This window comes from Podarcis cretensis (genome assembly GCF_951804945.1).
Source record: "Podarcis cretensis genome assembly, chromosome: 10".
In the NCBI taxonomy this organism is placed as follows: Eukaryota; Metazoa; Chordata; class Lepidosauria; order Squamata; family Lacertidae; genus Podarcis; species Podarcis cretensis.
In genome coordinates, this window is record NC_137179.1 from 57,297,552 (window position 1) to 57,321,317 (window position 23,766).

Below are 23,766 nucleotides of genomic sequence, written 5' to 3' on the forward strand. Positions count from 1 at the left end.
GGGGTATGTAGAATTATAGGCTCTCCCAGCCCAGTCCTCTGGACGGATTAGCCATGCTATATCAGTGCATTAAGAGTAATAGTTCTCGGAGTGGGCAGGAAATGATCTCCCTTTGGTGTGGCTCCCCCTCCTTTGAAATTGAATCAAGGGGAAATGAAACGAATTGTCATAATGTTATACATACAAGAGCAGAGGATCACAGGGATTAAGCCGGGGCAACAGAGACGTGTTCATGCAGGTATCATTGGTTGCACAGGTAAAACTCCTTTTTCGGAGCCTGGTTCTAAAAGGGGGTGGGGTGGGGGGGTTAATAAAAGAAATTGTAGATTTCTTGCATATATATATATATATATATATATATATATATATATATACACATATACATACAGACCAATGAATAATGCAAGGCAGAAAGTGAAATAACTTTTGCATCTTCTGGCATTTTTTTTCACCTAGGTCACATGTATCTGCCCTGGAAATTATCCTCTCCAAAATGCGCTCATCTTAGCGCTTACGTTGTTGGTACTCAGTGCACCAGAAGTAAGTCTTTTGCCAGTAGGGTGGCCAGGTGTAAAACAGTGCGATCTAAGGACTGTGCCTAAGAACTAGGCAGATAGAGGCATCTGATAAAATCCCCTCTTCTATACAATTGTTATGGAAGCAGGAACCCAGTCCTCCTCCTCCTCCCTCTCCCCCACCCCCATTGCCAGGACTTAAGTTTGCATCAATTAGTGGTATTTCACACGAGACGTTGTGGCAGATACTGAACTAGTCCGATAACCCATCAGTTACATTATGTTTCTGTGCAGAAGATTTTCAATGGGGCTTCCTGCCAGGTAAGTTTGCATAGGAAACGTTACACAAAACAGTCAAATTGGTGGGGTTTTTTTCTTTTCTTTTGTTTTTTAAAAGAAGGCAGATAAGCTGTGATACTTAGGCATAATTTTAATCATTTGCATTGGAACACCCATTCATTTCCGCACACCAGAAAGAGTCTACAGCGTTTGCAAGTGACATCTGGCCCTTTTTACTCAACCGACTTTTTTTATAATATGCAACGCTAGAGTTTTCTGCGCTCTGCTGTAATCTTTCTAAGTGACTCCACTGAAACCACACAATCATTTCATTCTTAAACCACAGAAACACGGTTCCATTTTGACAACCTGCTGCTGTAACCCTTTACTCCTGCGGAATATGAACATTTTCATATAATGCGCTGGAAAATGGTGAAGCAGCCCTCGGCTTGCCTCACCATGCAGGGAGTGCGCGATCTGCTCTGGACTCTTAAAATAAAAAGCAAGAAAGGGCAGCTCAAGGTTTACATACTCTCCCTCCGATTAACTTTTACGAGAACTCGCTTTGTTTGCAATTTGTGTCAATTTCTGAATCTGAATCTGCAACAGCTTCTGCTTCTTTTAGTAACATTGCACTTCTGAACCGAGTTTAACGAATGTTAAATTTGCCGATAGAATATGGCAGCCACAGAAAACTCCTGGAGACTAAAGACCTGGTCCAGGGGATGCACTCTGCATGCAAAAACAGGTTATATAACACAGAGATCTGCCACACCGGTTTCACAAAAGGCTTTTGTGCAAGAGGAAAACAGAGCCGAAGCACAATGATGTGATACGTGCAAAACCCCCAATCTTGTACCCTATTGAAACCCTGCTGGGATTTAAATATGCCATCTCTAAAGATGCTACATTCCTTATAGAACAGGTTACATTCCAGCAGTGTGACCTTCATGCCACCCTCTCTGCCCCCGCTGGCCTTGAATTTGGTAAGGATTTTCCACAACGCTCGTCGGCCCCATCACCCATGCAAAAATGTTATATTTCCCCCCTCTGAAATTCAGATGCTAAAACTTCTTTTTGTGTTTTAGGTGATTTAAATGCTGTTTTTCGGTAGTGAATGACTTGGCGACTGTGTAAAATGCATCCGTGCTGTAAATGAAATGTAATTATTACTGTGTATCACCCAAAAGAAACCAAGGTTGTTGGAGTTTTTTTTGACAATTTTGGAGTGGGGGCGGGGAGATTTGAAACTGATATTGTACTTCGGAAAGGCGGTATAACAAGATGTGTTACGCTGAATAAATCGGACATCTGAGGAATATTTAAATAAAACTTCTGCATGCTTGAATGGGACAACTGGTTTTGCAATAACCTCATTCAGGAAGCGCTTTGCTCCTGCCTGTATTTCAAACAAATCTCAAGTGAATGTGATAAACCTTTGCTAAAGGTCCTCATGTGATTCGAGATGCCATTGATTCTACTTATTGTGCAGGCAAAAGCACCACTTTCTTCTGAACATCGGTTTCTCCTCCATTGCCTCAAAACAGCACATTTTTTACTGTCCTACAAAAAACACACACCCTCTAATGCATGAAGTCTCTTCAAATCCTGTTCAGCACCTGTACACACATAGTTCTAGTCTGATCATCAGTCATAAAGGTAAAGGTAAAGGGACCCCTGACCATCAGGTCCAGTCACGAACGACTCTGGGGTTGCGGCGCTCATCTTGCTTTATTGGCCAAGGGAGCCGGTGTACAGCTTCCGGGTCATGTGGCCAGCATGACTAAGCCGCTTCTGGCGAACCAGAGCAGCGCACGGAAATGCCGTTTACCTTCCCACCAGAGTGGTACCTATTTATCTACTTGCACTTTGACATGCTTTCAAACTGCTAGGTTGGCAGGAGCCGGGACCGAGCAACGGGAGCTCACCCCGTCATGGGGATTCAAACCGCCGACCTTCTGATCGGCAAGTCCTAGGCTCTGTGGTTTAACCCACAGCACCACAGTGACCAAGAGATATGGCATAAGCATATCTGCTTCCAGGTATTTAATGTGCCTAGGCTACATCTTGACCACAAGCTACAGTGTAGTGTTGACTAGAGGAAAGCTGTGGTGCAAAAGATACAATCTGCAGGCTTTAGAGTCTACTCTCACTAAAGCCAGGCACCGGTTATTTCAGCACAAATAAAAAAAGGCCCTTTGGACAAGTGAAACCATGGGACAGAAGGCAGTCAAGATTGATATTGACGCAACTGATGAAAAATTCTGATATATAGCATAAGCAAATATTTCTGTATAGGAGAAAAATGACAATAGAAATCATGAAAGCCTTCCATATGGGCAGGAAAAAATCCCCATCTATTTCTGTAGTTTAATTTTTTTTAAGTAGGCTGTGGGCACCTACGTAAATTGGCAGATTAAAAAAGGCCTCCGTTAAACATGATCGCTCCAAACTATTTTTACTTATGTGTTGCCAAAGCTTTCCATCTAATGTGTCTAGACAAAGCTCCGTTAAGTGAAGTGAAAGTACAGATGGAGAACAGAGACCCAAGGAGGCCAAATTTACAAAATTACTCGTGTGAGTTCATTCACCTCATTTGTAATGCACCCGAATCGGTTAATATTCACGCTCAGGTGTACATGACTGACAGTTACCTTTTCTGCCTGACGGTTCCGGGGATTCTTAAAGGAAATATTGGCGTGCACTACAGAGATAGAGACATTTCTCCATGCCTGCGATAAAGAAAAGATTGGCAGTTCTCAGGTAATGTCTATTTGTTCTATAGGCAAATATTTGTTATTGGACCCTAGGCGCTGGTGAGGTGCTGTTATCTGTGAAAACACTGCAGTGGCACGTGATAAAATGCTGGTTTTAAGACGGCCCCCGAGGAACTGTCTCATCTTGTTGTATGGGATCTTATTTTGAGCTGCTGTGATTTGAGGGCATGCGGGATAATTTTCCCAGTCTGGATTTATCTTGGGTCCAGAGGGTGACAAAGGCATCCTTGTGGGAGAATGCGCTGGCCTCAGCCTTGAAAGAGGCAGTTATTCCCCTTACCATTATGCAGTAGACACGCAACTTACGTTTCAGGGATCATGTCTGAAGCCAACATTCTGTATAGTCCAAACCCACTGGGTTCAATGGTGAGTGGGAATGCCAAAGTAATTTTCCACACAACCCCAGCCCCTTTTTATATTTCTTTGTGTAAAGGTGAATGTGCACAAGTTGTGGGCTTGCTGTAATACAACGGTACCTCGGTTTTCAAACGTAATAATAATAATAATAATAATAATAATAATAATAATAATAATTTATACCCCGCCCATCTGGCTGAGTTTCCCCAGCCACTCTGGGTGGCTCCCAATCGAGTGTTAAAAAATTATTAAATATTAAATATTTCCCTAAACAGGGCTGCCTTCAGATGTCTTTTAAAAATAGGATAGCTGCTTATATCCTTGACTTCTGATGGGAGGGTGTTCCAGAGGGAGGGTGCCACTACCGAGAAGGCCCTCTGCCTGGTTCCCTGTAACCTCACTTCTCGCAGTGAGGGAACTGCCAGAAGGCCCTCGGCGCTGGACCTCAGTGTCCGGGCTGAACGATGGGGTTGGAGACGCTCCTTCAGGTATACAGGACTGAGGCCGTTTAGGGCTTTGAAGGTCAGCACCAACACTTCCATTCTGGAAGTCCGTTCAAGTTCCAAAACATTTGAAAACCGAAAACTGAAAGCGGAAGCCTCAAAGCGGAAAACTCAAAATGGAAGCCGCGTTTCCTGTTTGACCTCTGAGGCATGTTTGAAAGCTGAGGCATTTACTTCCGGGTTTTTGGCGTATGAGTTCCAAAATGTTTGACTACGGAGGCATTCGAAAACCAAGGTACCACTGTATTAGCTAAATATAAAGAAGGCGAAAGTTTCTGTCTGCAATGCACAGAATCTTAGGAAGGTGGGAGGGCAGCTCCCATTTCAAATAAAGCCATGACAAAATATACGACAGTAGTGGTTTTATTGCCTGCAACATTACACATAGCCTTTTTTCTCCTCAAGCACTGTGAGTGCAAATTGGAACAATTTTTAAAACCATAGGAGGACACAAATTTCCACTCGGGCCAGTGCAATGCTGGCTTCATCCCAGAAGGGAAGTTCCCTGGTGCGACTTTGCAGGCACTGAGGGAAACTGCTCAAGAGGAAAGAAGCTTAAAGGTGGGTTCATATACCCCAGAATCACATGGCAGCCACTTCAAGTTTATTGTGGGAATGCAAAAGTCAGCAGTCTCCAACCTTTGGTTTCCACCCAGAGTTACCCCCACACACCCATTTTTGAGCATCAGTGGACGGGTGACCAACTTGGCTCGAAGCCAGAGAAGTTCAGCTTGGCATGTGCCTGCATTTGCCACAAAGTCAGCTTTTAAGCAGCTACCACAGGATTGGCAAGTATTTAAATTAACTACTATAACATGTGAAACAAGAATGTGGCTAGGTGGAAACAACCGTAACTCTATAGTACACATAAAATACAGTAAGATGCACTTTTCGCAATTCAATAAATACATTTTAATCTCTTTACCATGTTGCTTTGGAGAAGACTTCCTTCTCCGTTCAATTGCAGTCTCCGCAGAGGTCCAGAATGAGAAATGCTGTTTCAAATCCTGGTTTGTTAACAAGGATCTCAGAAAATGGTATTTCAACAAACTTGGGTCTATACCGAAGCCACCAGAGAAGGGGAGGCAAGGCAAGCTGTTGCTCATTCCCAGTCCAATAAACCGCTCCAAATTCCTACTCCAACAAACAAGGTTGTCTTTCCCCAATCTGGTGCCTCCTAAATGTTTTGAACTACCGTATTTTTCGCTCTATAAGACGCACCAGACCACACCTAGTTTTGGGAGGAGAAAAACAAGAAAAAATAATATTCTGAATCTCAGAAGCCAGAACAGCAAGAGGGATCGCTGTGCAGTGAAAGCAGCAATCCCTCTTGCTGTTCTGGCTTCTGGGATAGCTGTGCAGCCTGCATTCGCTCCGTAAGACGCACACACATTACCCCTTACTTTTTAGGAGGGGAAAAGTGAGTCTTATAGAGCAAAAAATACAACTCCCACCATCCATGATAATTGGGCATTCTGTGTGTGGCTGGTGGAACTGCAGTCCAACAACATATGGAAGACGTTAGGCTGGGAGAGGCTGGCTGGACAAGTGTTGGCCATCCATCCATCTCCCCATGCAATCTAGATTAAAGCATGCTCCAAGCAGTGGCCCACAGAATGCTTTCTACAGGTACAAACAGCTCTAGATGATTCAAGAAAATGAACCAGGTCATGTGCTACAGGAAAGAAACCAAACGTTAAGAGTAATCAAGCCAGAATTAAACACATGTATGTATCATTGGCTTCAATGGGAGAGTTAACACCATACACATTCTGAACAAAAAATGAACAGGGCAGGAAAAAGAGGATTAAAGACATTATCCTCACGATCCCTTGCTTAGAAAGAATGTAGAATCTCTCTTCAATAAATCCAGTTCCAAGACCATTCACCACTTAATTTCCTCTCCTAAAAGTGGGTATTTCAGATATAACTCATTTATTAGCATTTTAAAAATCTCTCTGGACCACATAATTTAATTTGAACATTAAAAATTAATTTAAAAAGTAGATGTTTGAGGTACAGTGGAACCTCGGGTTGCGAACGTGATCCGTGAGGGAGGCACGTTTGCAACCCACAACGCCGCGTCTTCACATGCGCAGGTCACGATTCAGTGCTTCTGCGCATGCGCAAAGCGCGATTTAGCGTTTCTGTGCATGCATGAGCGCCAAAACCCGGAAGTAACCAGTTCCGGTACTTTCAGGTTCGGCGCGGTGCGCAACCCAAAAACGTTTAACTTGAAGCATCGGTATCCCGAGATACCACTGTATTTCTTTTTTTAAAAAAAAAAGCTAGATAAAGACACTGCTAAAAACACACGTTTCTCTTTTTACAAAATTTAAAAGTGTGAAGTAAAATGTGAATATGGATTTCAGTTCTGCTATACATACACATGCCTTATTATATACAAATAACATCCCTGATCTTTTAGAGGCAATTTCCACAAAGTCCAAGCAGAGGGGTTGAAATAGGCTTTCCTAGCAATTTATCAAGTCCTATCAGCTTACAAACAACTGACTGTGCACCAACAATTAGCTTGCCCATGGGATATGGGCTCTGTGCGTCTAGGTGCACGTGGTGGGAGGGCTGGATGTTCAGGGTTTTGAAATGCTGGGGGAGAAAAAGATCCGAAGATCCAACTTTGGAATTGCACTGGCTACAGCTAAACATGTTTCACCCATTGGCCGGTCCTACCATTAGCCGGAGTGGGAGCACTGCCTCAGGCAGCAGATTCTGAGCAGCAGCAGCAGCCACTCCACTCTATAGGAAGAGAGAGCGGTGTATGCCACAGTCCTTAAATTAGTGTGGCTTCCTCAGGTGTGACAGAGGATGCCATCCCATCATAAACATCAAAGTAAGATTCAAAAGCCAGTCTAGGTGGATTCTGTACACCGAGCGGGAAAGGTGATTATCTTGGATTTTTTTTTGTAAAATCTAAGAAAGAAAGAAGCACTTAAAAGAGTAAGAAATCCCTGTTTTCCAACCTCATGGCTTTAGACCCTTTTCCAGGTTTTGAAGGGTCTGCCTTCGGCTGTGATTAACAACCCCAGAAGAAGCTTATCAGAGTGCAACTTATCCAACAGCTGCACCTTGCAACACATCAGAGTATCAGAGTGCAACACATCCAGCTACCATTTCTTCAAATGATTATGAAAATTACTTAAATTACAAGCAAGCAAAAACACTGATCAGCTCTCGGTGCTGAGCAAGTTGCCCACACTCTTACCTAATCATTTAAAATAAAAAGTTCAGACAGAATCAAAGAGCCCTAAAGTCATAACCTGAATGTGTTCTTTTTGACAGATGCTTCTTAATTTTAAAATGTTGATTATTATTTTTTAAAGTTTTAAGGCCCTGCTACAATCAGCATTTTATATAATGCACATTTTCTCACGAAACAGAACCTATTCACTCTCAGTACTTAAAACAATAGATATATTTTAGTGGTAAAACTATAGCTAGAACCTTCAGGTCACGTACGTTTCAAGAAACAAAAAGGTTAAGAGCCCGGGATCACTGTCATTCATGAAGAACATCTCCATTCATTCTCTTTTCTTCTCTGAATCAGAATGATTACCTCAGACTCCTTTTTCAAATGTACAGTTAGTAAAAGTGACGATCACCCTAAAGTTCCTCCATTTCAAAGTGTGTGGTGAAGCTGTTTGCCATGGATGTGTGCTCCAAAATCCTCGTCAGGCTGGGTTTCAGCAGTTCCACTGAATGACATGACAGGTGCTGTGTGGTGTCATTCTTCAAGGACAGCATTTGATCTGTACCTGGGCCTCGTCGGTCATAATACAGAGCCCACAGCAAAGTAATAGTGAGGATCATCGCCAGAATCTGGGTGACCCCAATCGATATCCCAAGAAACCGAAGCACTTGCAGTTGTTTCGTTCCTCTCAGGAAAGTATACATCTTTTTACCACAACCCTGTGGACCAAGAGAGATAAGAAAGGTCAACCACCATTGGAAGTCATTACCCCAAATTTCCAGATCTTTTCCACAACGCTTTTGGTGTTGCTGCTTTAAAAAGGTAAAGGTAAAGGGAGCCCTGACCATTAGGTCCAGTCGTGACCGACTCTGGGGTTGCGGCGCTCATCTCACTTTATTGGCCGAGCGAGTTGGCGTACAGCTTCCGGGTCATGTGGCCAGCATGACTAAGCCGCTTCTGGCGAACCAGAGTAGCGCACGGAAACACCGTTTACCTTCCCACTGGAGTGGTACCTATTTATCTACTTGCACTTTGACATGCTTTTGAACTGCTAGGTTGGCAGGTGCAGGGACCGAGTAACGGGAGCTCACCCCGTTGCGGGGATTCAAACCGCCGACCTTCTGATCAGCAAGTCCTAGGCTCTGTGGTTTAACCCACAGCGCCACCTGTGTCCCTGTTGCTGCTTTATGTCAGTCCATAAAACAAAACAGCTATCATCCACGACTTCTTCTGGGAGAAGGGTGCTGACCTAGAAGCCACAAGAGAAGCCAGATGGACATAGCCAAGTTGATATTTCTGCTTTGTGTCCACTTGGGCTCTTGGCGCAGCACCAACATAATAAACAACTGTCTGACTTTTAGAAAACATCTGAAGGCAGCCCTTTTAATGTTTGAGGTTTTATCGTGCTTTTAATATTCTTTTAATGGGACGCAGGTGGCGCTGTGGGTTAAAGCCTCAGCGCCTAGGACTTGCCGATCGAAAGGTCGGCGGTTCGAATCCCTGCGGTGGGGTGTGCTCCCGCTGCTCGGTCCCAGCGCCTGCCAACCTAGCAGTTCGAAAGCACCTCCGGGTGCAAGTAGATAAATAGGGACCGCTTACCAGCGGGAAGGTAAACGGCGTTTCCGTGTGCGGCTCTGGCTCTGGCTCTGGCCAGAGCAGCGATGTCACGCTGGCCACGTGACCCGGAAGTGTCTCCGGACAGCGCTGGCCCCTGGCCTCTTAAGTGAGATGGGCACACAACCCCAGAGTCTGTCAAGACTGGCCCGTACGGGCAGGGGTACCTTTACCTTTACCTTAATATTCTTTTGGGAGCCGCCCAGAGTGGCTGTGGAAACCCACCCAGATGGGTGGGGTATTATTATTATTATTATTATTATTATTATTATTATTATATCATTGGCTTGTTGGCAGTGTGTCCTGACTGGCTGGGTTCGGGAAGTAGCTGATATATTTTGCAAGGGGAGGTGATCCCAGCTGTCATAAGGAATCAGGCATGGGACCAGCCCAAAAGCCCACCCAGGACTCCAAAGATCATACAAACTGGCTGAAAATATTCCCTGTTGGGGCAAGGTGGTTGTTGTGTTATTCTGAGCATCCTAGGAGCTTGGTTTCAGGCCTGGCTTTGGGCCCCAACAGGGTCTTATCCTGACAGAATTCCTATCCTAGGAGAAATCAAGATGAATTCATAGTTCTCCTTGAGTCTTTGCGGGTCGAGGTACCTGATCATGTTATCCTTCTAGACTGACTATCTAGAAAAGAACTTGTTACCTGCACTGGTTCTCACCTTGATAGGCTTTTCAAGTCTTTCACATCAGTGCTAAGAAACTGTTTGCAGTGCTCCACAGCATGTGTGTTATATTGTTTTGCTACACACTGTTCGATTCAATTCGAAGTATTGACTCTTTCCTTTAAAGCCCTGTTTGAGGCACAGGAATCTCAAAAACAGCCTACTCCCATGGGCACCTGCCCATCGATTGAGGTCATCTTCAGAGGTCCTTTTCCAGGTACTCCCTATGCTCTGAGGGTAAGTCCCTCAACCACAGTAGCAACATTTGGAACGCTCCCATCTCAGAAAAAGTTGCCTGATACTAAAGCTTACAGCCTTCCACTGCCAGGAAAAGCCTTTTTTTTTTTTTCATTTCCCCCTTGCCAATTAGTTTATTGTTAGAGTTGCTTTTAATTCTGTCTTGTGTGTTTTTTTATTGTTCTGCTGTTCCAGCGTTTTATCTGTTTTCAAATGCTGATATTTAATGGCATTATTATTACTAGTGAGCTAGCTATCCTGGGGAGCAGGAACGCCAATGAACAAGACAATAATTTTCAATAAATTAAAGAGAAAGAGAGAGAGAGAGAATTTTTAGTTTCCTAGTCATAAAACAGCCTTTTCTGTTCCAGCTCTTCCCCCTCCCCCGTTTTCTACAGAACCTTTTGATGTCACAAAAATTTATTTTCGTTAAAAAGCCAAGATGCCAAGATCTCTGAGGACTTTGAAGAAAGTCTCCAAAGCTCCATATCACTATACAGATACTTTTAATGAACTCCCAAAATGATGAGATGAGTTTGTTCCTTTCACAGGAAAGCGCATTCTGTTGAAAAAGAAAGCTATAGGTCTCATGGAGGAGATTCAAAAGGCCAAACTCTCCACATACTTCTGAGGGATCTTTGGAGCTATGTGACAAGTGAAAATAGAGACTCATTGATGGGATCACCTATAATTATTCAGTAATAGCCGTAAAGTTCATACTCCATCCAAATCTCCGCACAAAACACTTCAACTCTTCAGATAAAAGAAGTGGGAAGATAATGAAAAGAGTGAGGTATTTAATTCACTACAGGTGAAATTAAAAGTCTTTTGTAGCTTGCATATTATCACAATGCAGAAACATAAAACTGGAGTTTGGGGTTTTTAAAGTGAGGGAAACAAAACCTGTGCAAGGAGGCAAATTAGAAGAGCAGAATTTTTGAACCAATGGCTTAATAATAATAATAATAATAATAATAATAATAATAATAATAATTTATTAACATACGTTTAAAGAAGATTGGAAAGTGTTTAATGAATATATGGGGGAAATTATGTACACTTGAAAACGTTGGCAGCATTAAGATAAATTCAACAGTGTGAATAAGTTTTGATGGATGTAATAATGGAATACTGAATGGTTTAGTTTATGTAAAATATACAGGGGTTTATGATATGCAAAATGAACCATAGAAAGAGAAGAAGGGAAGTCACTGATATTTTAAGGATGTTTAAATGAGTATTCTAAATTGTAAAACAGAAAATTTAATAAAAATTATATTTAAAAAAAGGAAGGAGAGTCCACCACCTTCCAAGGGAGACTGTTCCACTGTTGAACCGCTCTTACCATCCCAAAGCTCTTCCTGATGTTTGAATGACCTCCATGGGAAGCTATTGCCATAATAATAATAATAATTTATTTATACCCCGCCCATCTGGCTGGGTTTCCCCAGCCACTCTGGGCGGCTTCCAAAGAATATTAAAATACAATAGTCTATTAAGCATTAAAAGCTTCCCTAAACAGGGCTGCCTTCAGATGTCTCCTAAAAGTCAGGTACTTGTTTTTTCCTTTGACATCGGGTGGGAGGGTGTTCCACAGGGTGGGTGCCACTACCGAGAAGGCCCTCTGCCTGGTTCCCTGTAACTTGGCTTCTCGCAGTGAGGGAACTGCCAAAAGTCCCTCAGAGCTGGACCTCAGTGTCAGTGAGGGAACCGTCAGAAGGCCCTTGGCACTGGACTTCAGTGTCCGGGCAGAACGATGGGGGTGGAGACACTCCTTCAGGTATAGTGGGCCAAGGCCGTTTAGGGTTTTAAAGGTCAGCACCATCACAGCAGCACCCACCTTCCAAAGCTTAGAAACAAAAATGTTGTGGACGTCCTTACCTCCTGGTAAAGGTCACTGAGATCCTCATGGTGCGCCTGTTTGGAGCATCCTGGGAATTCTCTGACGCAACAGGAATCCGGAGGCCAGTCCATCTCCGTCATTTCCAGCCAGTCTGTGAAGTACACAACTCCACAGCATTTAAACTGCAAAAGGAAGGTGGCACAGGTGTGATTCTCCATGGGAATTAAGAAGAATTTGAGGTCCCCTTCCACCCTGCACCCCGTATGGAGCCTAGTATGACGTTGAATGCACCTTATTTCTCCCTTCAACTAAATATTCTGGTGTGCCTTTATGTGGAAAAAGCAGAATTTCTGACAGATATTGAGTGAATCCAGAAAATGATTAGAGTGAAAGGAGAGCAAAGTCAAGATAGAAGAAGAGATTAAAGAAATAATGAAATGCGTTTAAGCTAGTTGGAAAAATAAAGTAGCGTAACAAGAACGGCTGGAAGTCAAGTCATTTGGTGGGTGTCTGTGTGGGGTAGGTGTGTGGGTATGTTGATATGTACAGTATAGGTAGGTATTATATAGAGTAATGTAGGTATGTTTTATGTTATGAAAATAAGGTAGTATGTTATGTATGTGTATTGTGTAAATGCATATGTATGTGTTTTATATGTAAATAAATAAATATTAAAGGGTAAAGGTAAAGGTACCCCTGCCCGTACAGGCCAGTCGTGTCCGACTCTAGGGTTGCGTGCTCATCTCGCTCTAGAGGCCATGAGCCGGCGCCATCCGAAGACACTTCCGGGTCACGTGGCCAGCGTGACGAAGCTGCAGCTGGTGAGCCAGCACCAGCGCCGCACACGGAAACGCCGTTTACCTTCCCGCTATAAAGCGGTACCTATTTATCTACTTGCACTTAAGAGTGCTTTTGAACTGCTAGGTGGGCAGGAACTGGGACCAAATGACGGGAGCTCACCCCGCCGCGGCGATTCGAAACACCGACCATACGATCAGCAAGTCCTAGGCACTGAGGTTTTACCCACAGCGCCACCCACGTCCCTAGTAAATAAATATTCTGGTGTGCCAAATTGGCTACTTCCTTCTGCTTGCCAGTCTTCCACCTTGGCTGAAATTTATAAATCACTGACTCTAGAAATGGGCCATAAACTCCAGAAAAGCTCAAGTGAGATCCCATCCCCCCACCCCTACACTAAATTGTGTGATTTGTAGTCATTAAACACATTCCCCTTAACCTTGAGTTCATTCCTGTGTCTTGTGATGCATAGCTCTTTTTAACAAGTTGGTATCAGGAAGTCAAAGAACTCTGCATAAAAATACTCAGCCAAGTATTTTTTTTTAAAAAAAAATAACATCCTCTCCAAACTAAAATTATCTGCTTTAGTAAAATAAAAAGATAGGCCCTCATTAGGGCAGAGAATGAGCGCCGCTCTAACACATTCAATAGCTGATCTGTAAGCGGTCAAAAATAGTTAGCAGAATGTTCAAAACGGGAAACACACCAAATCAGTTATAGTCCCATAATAGGAAGACAGCTTTTCTAATTAAGCCTCCTAAAAGATTGCCCCTGGCCAGGGATACATTTAATATGTATCCCTATTTCCAAAGTATATCTGGCAAGAGAGTGCTGCTGGGGTTCTGGCTAATTTTAAAGAAAGGAGAAAATTCTATTCATAGGAAATTCTACAGCAGGAAATTCTATTCATAGGCAGTCACTTCTGCGGCATTTAAATCAGGCAGAAGGCCATTCTGCACCTAAAGAATCTCAGCTTTCTTCTTTTTAAAACAGGTTTCTAGTCCTCATCAAACAGAAACGGGCTTCAAAGTGCACAGCAACAAATTTCAATGGAACAGCTGCACTGGTCAACTGAAACAAAACTGTGATGTCTCCTTAAAGACTAACAGATTGATTGTGGTGTGAGATTCTGTGGGCCAGAGCTCAGTTTGTCAGGTGCAACTTGCAGATGTATGTCTCTCACACACAGAAGAAAAGAGTGGAGAATATTAGTTCAAACTGACACCAAAAGGCCACAGCAAGGCAAGAAATAACTATCATGTCTCCTTACTATGCAGAAATAAGTCCAGTGGAAAACTGGGAGAACGGGGACAGGGGATCTGAAATCTTCAGATCCTAACTGATAACGAATGGCAATGCAAGATAAATAATGAAAATAGATACCTATGGAGGAAGAGTTTCTGAAGGAACATTCTGAAGCAAGTTCCTATGAAGACAGATAGATCTAATAACTGGGGTTATTAATCTTTTAAGATTAATAAAGTTACTCACGTCCAATAACTTTAGTAGGTTTACTCAGAGTAGGACTAGCACTGGATATAACCTATGAATTCCAATTAAGCAGCGTCACGGGGGGAGTCTCACTCTGAAATACGACAATGTTCCAGTCTGCATTGAAGAGTGAAATACACATTCCATGTTTCTGAGCATTACTGTTATAAAATGTCTGATTTATTTCTATTTATTCTGAGAATAAAGACAGCCTGGTTTTGACCTATGTTTCTGTGCAAAAGCATGCTCCATTATTTCGAATGGCTCTCATTTACATTTTTGCTCTGCATAGCAATGGACTAATAGATATTGCAGTGATGGGCCTTTGGGATTCACTCTGAAACAACATCCTCTCTTCTGCTGTGTGTGTGTGTGTGTGTGTGTGTGTGTGTGTGTGTGTGTGTGTGTTAAGGATTGCACACATACTGCTCTAACCCTGCAAAAAAACACCACCACCAAAAAACATGTGTTTGGCAGGTTTATAGCTAGATGTGTTTGGGGGAGGAGAGTGGGATATATTAAAGGGGCGCTGTGAAAACCCTAAACACAAAAATTTTCAAAGAGCTGAGACGTGCTCACCAAATTACTATAATAAATTGTTCAGTTTCCAGAAACATTTCAAAATGATCCCCTCCCCCTCTTTCCTTTTCCTTGGGCTGTGATGGAACCCCTATTTGGGGACTTCCCTGGCTTTTTTTCTGGCCCACGAAGGACCAGTCTGGATAGTTGGCCTTGGTGAAGATTTGATGTTTTCTCCCCCCAAACCGTTTTTGATCGGGGCTTCTGCTGAAATGAGGCTGCATTTTAAGTTGTATTTTAATCCTGTTTTTAAGTTGTATTTTAATCAATTGTTTTTATATTTGATGTTAGCTGCCCTGAGCCCGGTCTTGGCTGGGGAGGGCGGGGTATAAATAAAATAAAATTAAAAAATAAAAACAAATGCCAAGTGCCCATCGTTTTGCTATCGAGCCAAGAAAAGCAGTGACTTTGTCTTGCCAGCCAAGCAAATAACCACGGCCAACGAGAGTTGGTTGGACTCAACCAGGGGAGGAAGTGTAAAAAAATCTCCCACCATTCATCTGTGCAAGCAATAAAGCAGCTGTATCCCACAGGCAGAGCTATACTAACTCCCTGGTGCCACCACGACCCAGTGACCACTTGTGCTCACAGCCTGGGCCCTCACAGTAGCAGCAGCGGAAGCTGTTGTGTTGGAGGAAGATGGTGCATTATTCCTGAGCCAGCTTTGGGATGGAGCATCAATTGGGTCTGGACTGGACCCAATGCAGTGGATCCTGGGCTGGCTCATTCCCACCCACCCCCCAAACACCCTATTTCAGGGATGCCACCAGTGAACAATAAGAGGCCAGTCAGAAGCCGGCTGAGGCCATGGAAGTGAGTGGAGGGCTATGTCTGCCCAATCTAAATCTTGTAGCAAGTGGTGGAATTGCAACCAAAGTCACACACAGTGTAAACCCATTTAAATCTGTGGCATAGCTAACTTGAGTCCATTTATTTCAGTGGCTTAAGTATGACTTAAATGTGATTTATTGTGATGTCATTTTGCCCACTGGAAAGCAGGATCAGGTTAATTTCTGAATGAGCATTTGGGTAAAACACTTCTGCACATTTTCACTTAAGTCTCTGTAAATAGATAGACAGAGGTTTTCCCCAGTTAAAGTAGGGTTGCCATGTTTCAAAAAGTGAAAATCCGGATGCAAAAGTTGTGGAGCATTTTTTGCAACGAAGAAGAGGAAGAAGGAGAAGAAGAAGAAAAAGATTCTGAGCTACAGTGGGACCTTGGGTTAAGAACTTAATTCATTCTGGAGGTCCGTTCTTAACGTGAAACTGTTCTTAACCTGAAGCACCACTTTAGCTAATGGGGCCTCCTGCTGCTGCCACCAGGCGATTTCTGTTCTCATCCTGAGGTAAAGTTCTTAACCCAAGGTACTATTTCTGGGTTAACGGAGTCTGTAACCTGAAGCGTCTGTAACCCAAGGTACCACTGTATTTTTAAGGAAATTCTGACATGGGTTGCCATACATCCAGATTTTCCAGGACGTTTCAGCAATTTCCCCCCAGACACTGTCTCCAACTGCCATATTCCAGATATGTCCCAGAAATTCTGGATGAATGGCAGCCCTAAGTTAGAGCAAAGCATCAGGAGAGGGAGTCTCAATTACTGATCATGGCAGCAGTTCCCCACAAGTACTCCCCACAGCTATTTCAGAAACTGAGCTTTCTGGAGGAAGACGTTAGTGACTCCATTTTTAAATCCAGTCACCCGAGTGCAAGAAAGGAAGTTATTTTTTCAGGTTAAGCAAACCAGAATTCTTTCATTCTGCCTTCATAAAAAGCTGCTATTTCTTCTAACGCTTGCATAGCTTTAGAGGAGTGCAACTTTAAACTTGTTAATTCTACGTTCTGTCTATTGAGTGCTTTCTAAAACAAATACAGACATCAAATGTGGCCAGGAAACGCTTAAATAAACAGGAAATCTGTGCAACAGTGATAGATTTCAGATTTCAACCAGGGCAAGAGAATGACAGGCATTTAAAGTGTTCTTTTCCTGTGCCTGAACATATATCTAGAATTAATGGCTTTTACCTTGTGCACTTCCATGCTTTCGCTATAGAATAGCTCATTCTTTTTTTAAAAAACCAAACAAACAGTGCTGTGTTTCCCCTCAGCAAGGATCCAAAAATATACAAAACCAGGGCTGTTCTCACCATAGGTTTGTTGCAATAAATTAAACACAAACAAAAACTGGCCGTTTTAATATATCAACAATCCAAAACACAGTACTCTCACCTCAAACCCAACTTTAGACATTCAAGTTTCACATTCAAAAATCTCTAGAGTCAGTATCAGCAATCTCTGACAAGCTCTTTGCTTTCATTTTGTGTGAAAGCTTCTCGCTTTAACTTATGAACATTAAACCCCCCCCCACCCTAGGGTGGAATCTACACACATATTAAAAAAACGCTTTTTTTTGGGGGGGGGGAGTTTTAAAAAAATACATTGGAATTGCCATAGCTCACTGTCGCCATCTAGTGTTGCATTTGTACATTGCACATTACAAAACACTTAAAATGTTTTATTTGCAGCTGTGTAGCTGAGTTCTAGGTCAGGCCTGAGATTCATCCAACCCAGTACTATTTCTACTGCCTGTCCTTAGCATAACTTAGTGGCACAGCAATTCAAACCCCCTTTTAACTGGGTGGTGCTGGATTCAATGGGCGGACATGTCAATCATGTTCCCTGTGGGCTGCTGTAGAATTCCCCCCTTCTGCCCACCAAATGTGGGGGTGAGCAGAAGTGTCGCTGTCAGGATTCCTGTGTGGGGTTTTCTAGTGTGGGGGCAACCCTGAGCTGGAAACTGATGGATGCCAAGGCAGTTTCCATTATGTGACAGCACGGGGCTCAATTGTTTTGCTAGCTCCATGGCGGGACAGCAATCTGCCTGATCCTCCGCCTTCTGCTCTGGTTACCGTTCACGACAGGTCTACAAATACTTTGGAGACCCCATCATTTCATTAAAACCTGCAGCTGGGGGGAGGGAGTTGCAATTGCTCCCTTAATCCGGCTGCTCTTTCCAACAAATAAAAGCATGTCTTTAGGGTTATTGTTCATCATGAGCGGGCAAGAGAGTGAGCTATTGTTCCCTTTTCTATTGTTATTGTTGTTGTTGTTGTTGTTGTTTAGTTGTGTCTGACTCTTCGTGACCCCACGGACCAGAGCACGCCAGGCACTCCTGTCTTCCACTGCCTCCCGCAGTTTGGTCAAACTCATATTGGTAGCTTCGAGAACACTGTCCAACCATCTCGTCCTCTGTCGTCCCCTTCTCCTTGTGCCCTTCATCTTTCCAAACATCAGGGTCTTTTCCAGGGAGTCTTCTCTTCTCATGAGGTGGCCAAAGTATTGGAGCCTCAGCTTCAGGATCTGTCCTTCCAATGAGCACTCAGGGCTGATTTCCTTAAGAATGGAGAGGTTTGATCTTCTTGCAGTCCATGGGACTCTCAAGAGTCTCCTCCAGCACCATAATTCAAAAGCATCAATTCTTCAGCGATCAGCCTTCTTGATGGTCCAGCTCTCACGTCCCTTTTCTATACTAATTCATTAAAACCAAACACAAACTATGTGGTTTACTTTTTTCTTAAAGGGGGCTGGGATGTTGTTTGGGGTTTTTTCTTGCTGGGTTTTTTTTTTTTTTGTATCTTTATGTCAGATTTATGGGGAAATGGATCAGCTTGGTTTTGTATTTTTTAATGTTTTATCTGCGGTTTATGAGTATTTTTGTTCTGTCATAGTTCTGTATTATTTTAGTATCAGCTCAACCACTTACCTCTCTCTGAAAGAAATTCCAAGCATGAGTAAGCCACTGATATCTAGGCAAGCCATAGTTGGTCATTCTGGCTTTCAAAGTGACCATATCTGACCACTGCACAGGGACCTGAAGGCAGGGAGATAAAACACAGAAACATAAATCCATTTGTTGGAAGACTCAGGAAGGACAAAATAAAGTACTTCATTCAGCTATGCAATTCTCTCCCCTAGGAGGCGGTGATGGCCGACATCTTGGATGGCTTCAAAAAGGGATGAGAGAAATTCATAAAGGATAAGACTACTAGCACAACGTCTAAGCTCTGCAGTATGCTTCTGAATACAAGTTCAAGCTTGTTCATCGTTTTTCACAGTGAGGATTTTCATGGCTCCCTTTTCTGAAGGCTGAGGAGGAAAAACCTCATCAAGTTTGCTCTTTCCTGTCAAAAACGGTTATATTGACTATATTTGATATTTCATTGAAGGAAAGCAATACATTCTTGTTTAGAATTGTGCAAAATTACAACCACCACCACAACACCTGCACATGAAATTGGCCAGGATGATAGGGAATCAATTACAATGAATATTTATCCAGTAAAAGACCTGACTGAAAAACACTCTAATAAAATGATCCACAAAATGTGAAGAGAATCGATAGGAAAAAACACATGGGTGGTATTCAACTAAGTCCTACTCAGAATAGACCCATTGAAATAAATGAAGCTAAGTTAGTCACGTTCATTAGCTTCGGTGGGGCTAAATAGAACCACAGTTGAATACCACCCATAGTTTATTTTTGCTGGTAAAATAAACAGCAGCAGCAATACTTGCCCAGCAGTGCGTGCTTGATAGGTGTGAGGAAATATTTCCTTTACAATTCTCCCCTCCACCCACAAAAAATAAAGACTATTTTTAGATGTGTACAGCTTGTTTTCTCATGACCCCAGTCAGTGCTTGAGTAACAAGATTCAGCATGATTCTGTTTCCGTCAACTTCACTGTTCTCTGAGTGAGAGAGCAATTCTGCATCAAAATAAACGCCCACTGAAACACCATGATTCTGATCTCAATTCTGTAATTCTGCATTCCTACATTCACATTAACAACAAAACTATTACAGCTTTTTTCCTAGTTGGCTGAATGTTAAGGGGGTGGCCAGGCAGAGAAATTTCTCTTGCAGCTCCTCAAGTGATATACCTCCCACTTTAGTGTGCGATAATCTGCAGGTATCTTCAGGTTTTTATGGGTTTTATCACTTGGCATCCTTGCCCTGCCTGTCCTTATTAGGTAGCGAGCTAACGGGAAAGCATTTTGCAAAAGCAAACTAGTGATAATGGCTCCTCGTAAAACTAAGCAACTATTATAGAGCAGGAGGTTTATCGTGTAAAAAAAGCACTAAATCCTCTCATGAAAACAGGTGGTGTGACTCAAGACGGGGGCCTACATCCTGAAATAACGCTTCCAGACTGGTACATGCTGGAGTGTGAATGACAATACTATGGAATCCATTCTTAAACGCAATTTAAAATGATACCAGCTGAACTTGGTTCTATTTAAATCTGATTCAAGGTAATATCAGCTGTTTCCCGTTCTTTTAGCACAATAAGCATTCAGCCTTTCAGTAAAGGACCCCTGGATGGTTAAGTCCAGTCAAAGGAGACTGGGGTTACGGCACTCATCTCGCTTTCAGGTTGAGGGAGTCGGCGTTTGTCCACAGACAGCTTTCCGGGTCATGTGGCCAGCATGACTAAACTGCTTCTGGTGCAATGGGACACTGTGGCAGAAACCAGAGCGCACAGAAACGTCGTTTACCTCCCCACCTCAGGGGTACCTATTTATCTACTTGCACTGGTGTGCTTTCGAAATGCTAGGTTGGCAGGAGCTGGGACTGAGCAACGGGAGCTCACCCTGTCATGGGGATTCCAACCGCCGACTTTTTGATTGGCAAACCCAAGAGGCTCAGTGGTTTAGACTACAGCGCCACCTGCGTCCCTTCAGTCAAGAGGAAGTCACTGCTAGCTTAGGTAAAGAAAGCTTTTTCAAAGCTTATAGCAAATCATCATTGCACCTTCCGACTTGGTATTTTCCCCTACCCTGGGTTTAGTTGAGTTAGTTTAATGATATACTTTTCACTTATCTCCATCAAACAAAGCTGAAACCAAAGTGGCTTCCAGGCATTAAAGTATAAAAATTACAAAAGCAAAATGCAAATGGTAAGCCGACTACCATCGCAAAATGCAAGGCAGCAAAAGAGAAAATAAGGACCATAACCAGGCCAGGTGACAGTGATTTGTTTCAACGCATCAGGTGAGAACTGGTATTAATAAATTTCCAGCCATTCATGTTGACAAGGGCCAACTGTGACTTTTGTACCAGTATGGTGTCTTTGTGGTTGTGGACAAAAATTTGTAAATGAGAGGACAACTCGTATGACAGGCTCAGAAATGACTTCCCTCCCCCACAAAAAGAGGAGAGCAAGCAATATCACTCTTTACATTTTCAGATTTTTTGTAACATGCCCTTCTAATGTTCCCCCACCTCATGATATCTGTGGTTTAGTGAACAGAAACATACACGGGATGTTCATTCATTCCGCCACGAGTTACTCTACAAAATGGGTGAAATTGGACACTGTCACACTTCTAATAAATATTAATTATAACCTGAAAATGAAATGTCATGCCATGACATAGAGCCAAACATCAAATGACAACTATGGAAACTACCGTTAAAATGCAGGCAGCACTGGCGGCTGTATTACCTGAATTATTATTTTTGTCACAGCCTCTGATGGAGTTAATTGGCCAGCTCAACTCCCTTCCAGTCTTTGTCAATATTAACATACAGGAACTTGGAATAAGAGGGGCTTAGAATTAAAATCTCTATCTTAAGTGTTTATGGGGATCACAAAAATTGTCTGGGCATCTACAAGACACCCAAATCTTGAAATCTCGGGCAAAATAGCACAAATGTTGTGATTAAATAAGAGAGATTGTCACATTCGTAGGCCGACGTTCTTCTGTTGAACTGTCATTCAAATCATGAATGAGAAAATGTACATTTCTCTGCATCCCTTGGTCTCCAGATGTACCTTCCAGAACAAAATCATTTCCCTATGTCTTGTATAAATGTGCATCAAGATAAAAGCAGGTGTCTATAATATTTCTGAGAAAATGGTTTAATTCTTAGGGGTGTATAAGGAACGCTGAAGAATCAATGTGCACGATTGTGTCAATTTCTAATCAAGCATGCTCTCAGCAAGCAGCCTGAATTTTAAAATCATGTTTATTGTCATTTTTCTAATAGCTTCCAGGCCTAAAACTCTGCTTCGAGGAAGCTAAGCACCAGTTTGTGGTTTCTCAGTCTTATGGAAGACATTAGACACACCAGACACACTTCTGGTTGTGAGAACTATCATAACAGAAATCAGATCCTCGATGCAAATATTCTCACGGCAGATACATGCCAGAAAAGTGTCAAGTGAGACTTCAAATGCAGCAATGACCAATGTACAAGCACCAGCACTGACTGGACCTCTGACACTGCTTCGGGCGCTCTCATAGTTTTATGCGAAGTTGAAACCAAAATGGGGCACAGCTCAGATTGTTCTTTGCCCTTTCTGTTGCTTAGTCTTCATGAGCCGCAACTCCTGAGAGATGCTCCGAGCTGCATAAGTGGTACTAAAAGAAATGAGTTTATCTTAGTATTGTTATGAATAGCAACGATAGTGAGTGAAAGGACACTTGTTCCAGGTTATATGTCTCTCACAACATCTAACTGTGACCCTGAACTACAACTCCAGTCTTCCTTGGTCATGCTGGCTGGAGCTGATGGGAGTTGTAGTTCAGCAACATATGAAAGGCCACTGGTTAGACATTCCTGCCCTAAAAACGAAAGAGATTTGCTGAGTTCACACCTAATGGGAAAGCATGGCTTCCTGCTTACGAGAACAAGCCACAGCAAACTTCACATGTTCCCTAGTCCTCTTCACACATGTGCTGGAAGAAAAATCTGAAAGCTTCTGCTCTCGGTTTTAAACTGATTATGATGTAAATGGAGTGAAGGTGAGAAGGAATATTTTTGTGAATTGATAGCATTCAAAGCAATTCATGGTTTAGGGGTAGCCCAAAGACAAAAGCAGGGAACTCACTGGTGACCTAAAAGTGAAAACTTGTGTTGGAAACTAAAGGAGAGCTATTGCTTGGGAAACACTGGGAAATAAATATTATTATATTTACAATAAATATATATAATATAATATAATATAATATAATATAATATAATATAATATAAATATTATTCCCCGATCAAAGCTGGAAATTTGGATAAATTTAAGAGTTCACTGTTAAAGAATGCTGAACTTAGTTTCTTTCTTTCTTAGATGTCCCGTTCTTGCCCAGCAAGAATGATATAAGCAGCAGAGAAATTTGCACAGCAAGTTATGCAGCAGAGGCTGCTGCGATGGCAAGGGCAGGTTGGCATCGCTTAGCTGGCTTCCCAACAACATGCCTTGCTCCTGGTTACGGGGTGAGGGGTGCAAGGCAGCGGGGATCTCAACAAGGTGCAGGCAGAGCTAATCCAATGCTGCTTCTGCTATGACCACACCAAGCTCCTGGCTGCCTCGCTCCCCTACCTGTCGGTAACCAGGAGCAACATGTGGCACTGGGAAGCCAGGTGATTCGACCACCAATACATTAATTCACTGAACATGGCAGGTTGAGCGAACAGGTCTAGTGAACAGTTCTCTGCCAAACCAGAAGCAGAGTCTTTGTGCTGAGAACAGAGGATAAAATAGGATAAACTCCTTGCAGGAAGGATAGAGTGTACAGGTAAAGACAAATTAAATATCAAATCCTTCATAGTTGTTATGTAGCAGACTCACACAACTAATTTCTAGTGCCCTTTGTAATAAACAAACTGTGATGGCCTGGGATTCGGACTCAGAGGCTGAACCTGAGGAATCCCAGCCTGCACAGGAGTCCCCGCCTCCAGAACCAGCTGAGCTGGGGCTGGGGCCTGAGCCTGAAGGGTCCTCACCTGTGCTGGATCCTCAGGTGCAGGCATCAGCTGAGTCTGCTCTGGCTTCTGAGGGGATGGAGGACCCATTGCCTGCAGGTGCTCCACTCTCAGCCCCCTTCAGGGGAAGAGG

General features: G+C 42.9%; 1 protein-coding gene across 4 annotated transcripts in view; it reads right to left on the reverse strand.

Moving 5' to 3' along the window:
- Positions 1-4,778: 4,778 nt before the first annotated feature.
- The window catches only part of TSPAN12 (tetraspanin 12), a 90,529-nt gene continuing 71,541 nt past the window's right edge, over positions 4,779-23,766 (reverse strand). For all 4 annotated transcript variants that reach the window (XM_079994384.1, XM_079994386.1, XM_079994385.1 and 1 more), the window contains 3 exons: positions 18,638-18,745; positions 12,045-12,188; positions 4,779-8,358 (listed from right to left, as the gene is read on the reverse strand). In XM_079994384.1, coding sequence (XP_079850510.1) covers positions 8,053-8,358; positions 12,045-12,188; positions 18,638-18,745 — 558 coding nt within the window. In that variant the 3' untranslated portion in view covers positions 4,779-8,052. The remainder of the gene's footprint in view (positions 8,359-12,044; positions 12,189-18,637; positions 18,746-23,766) is intronic.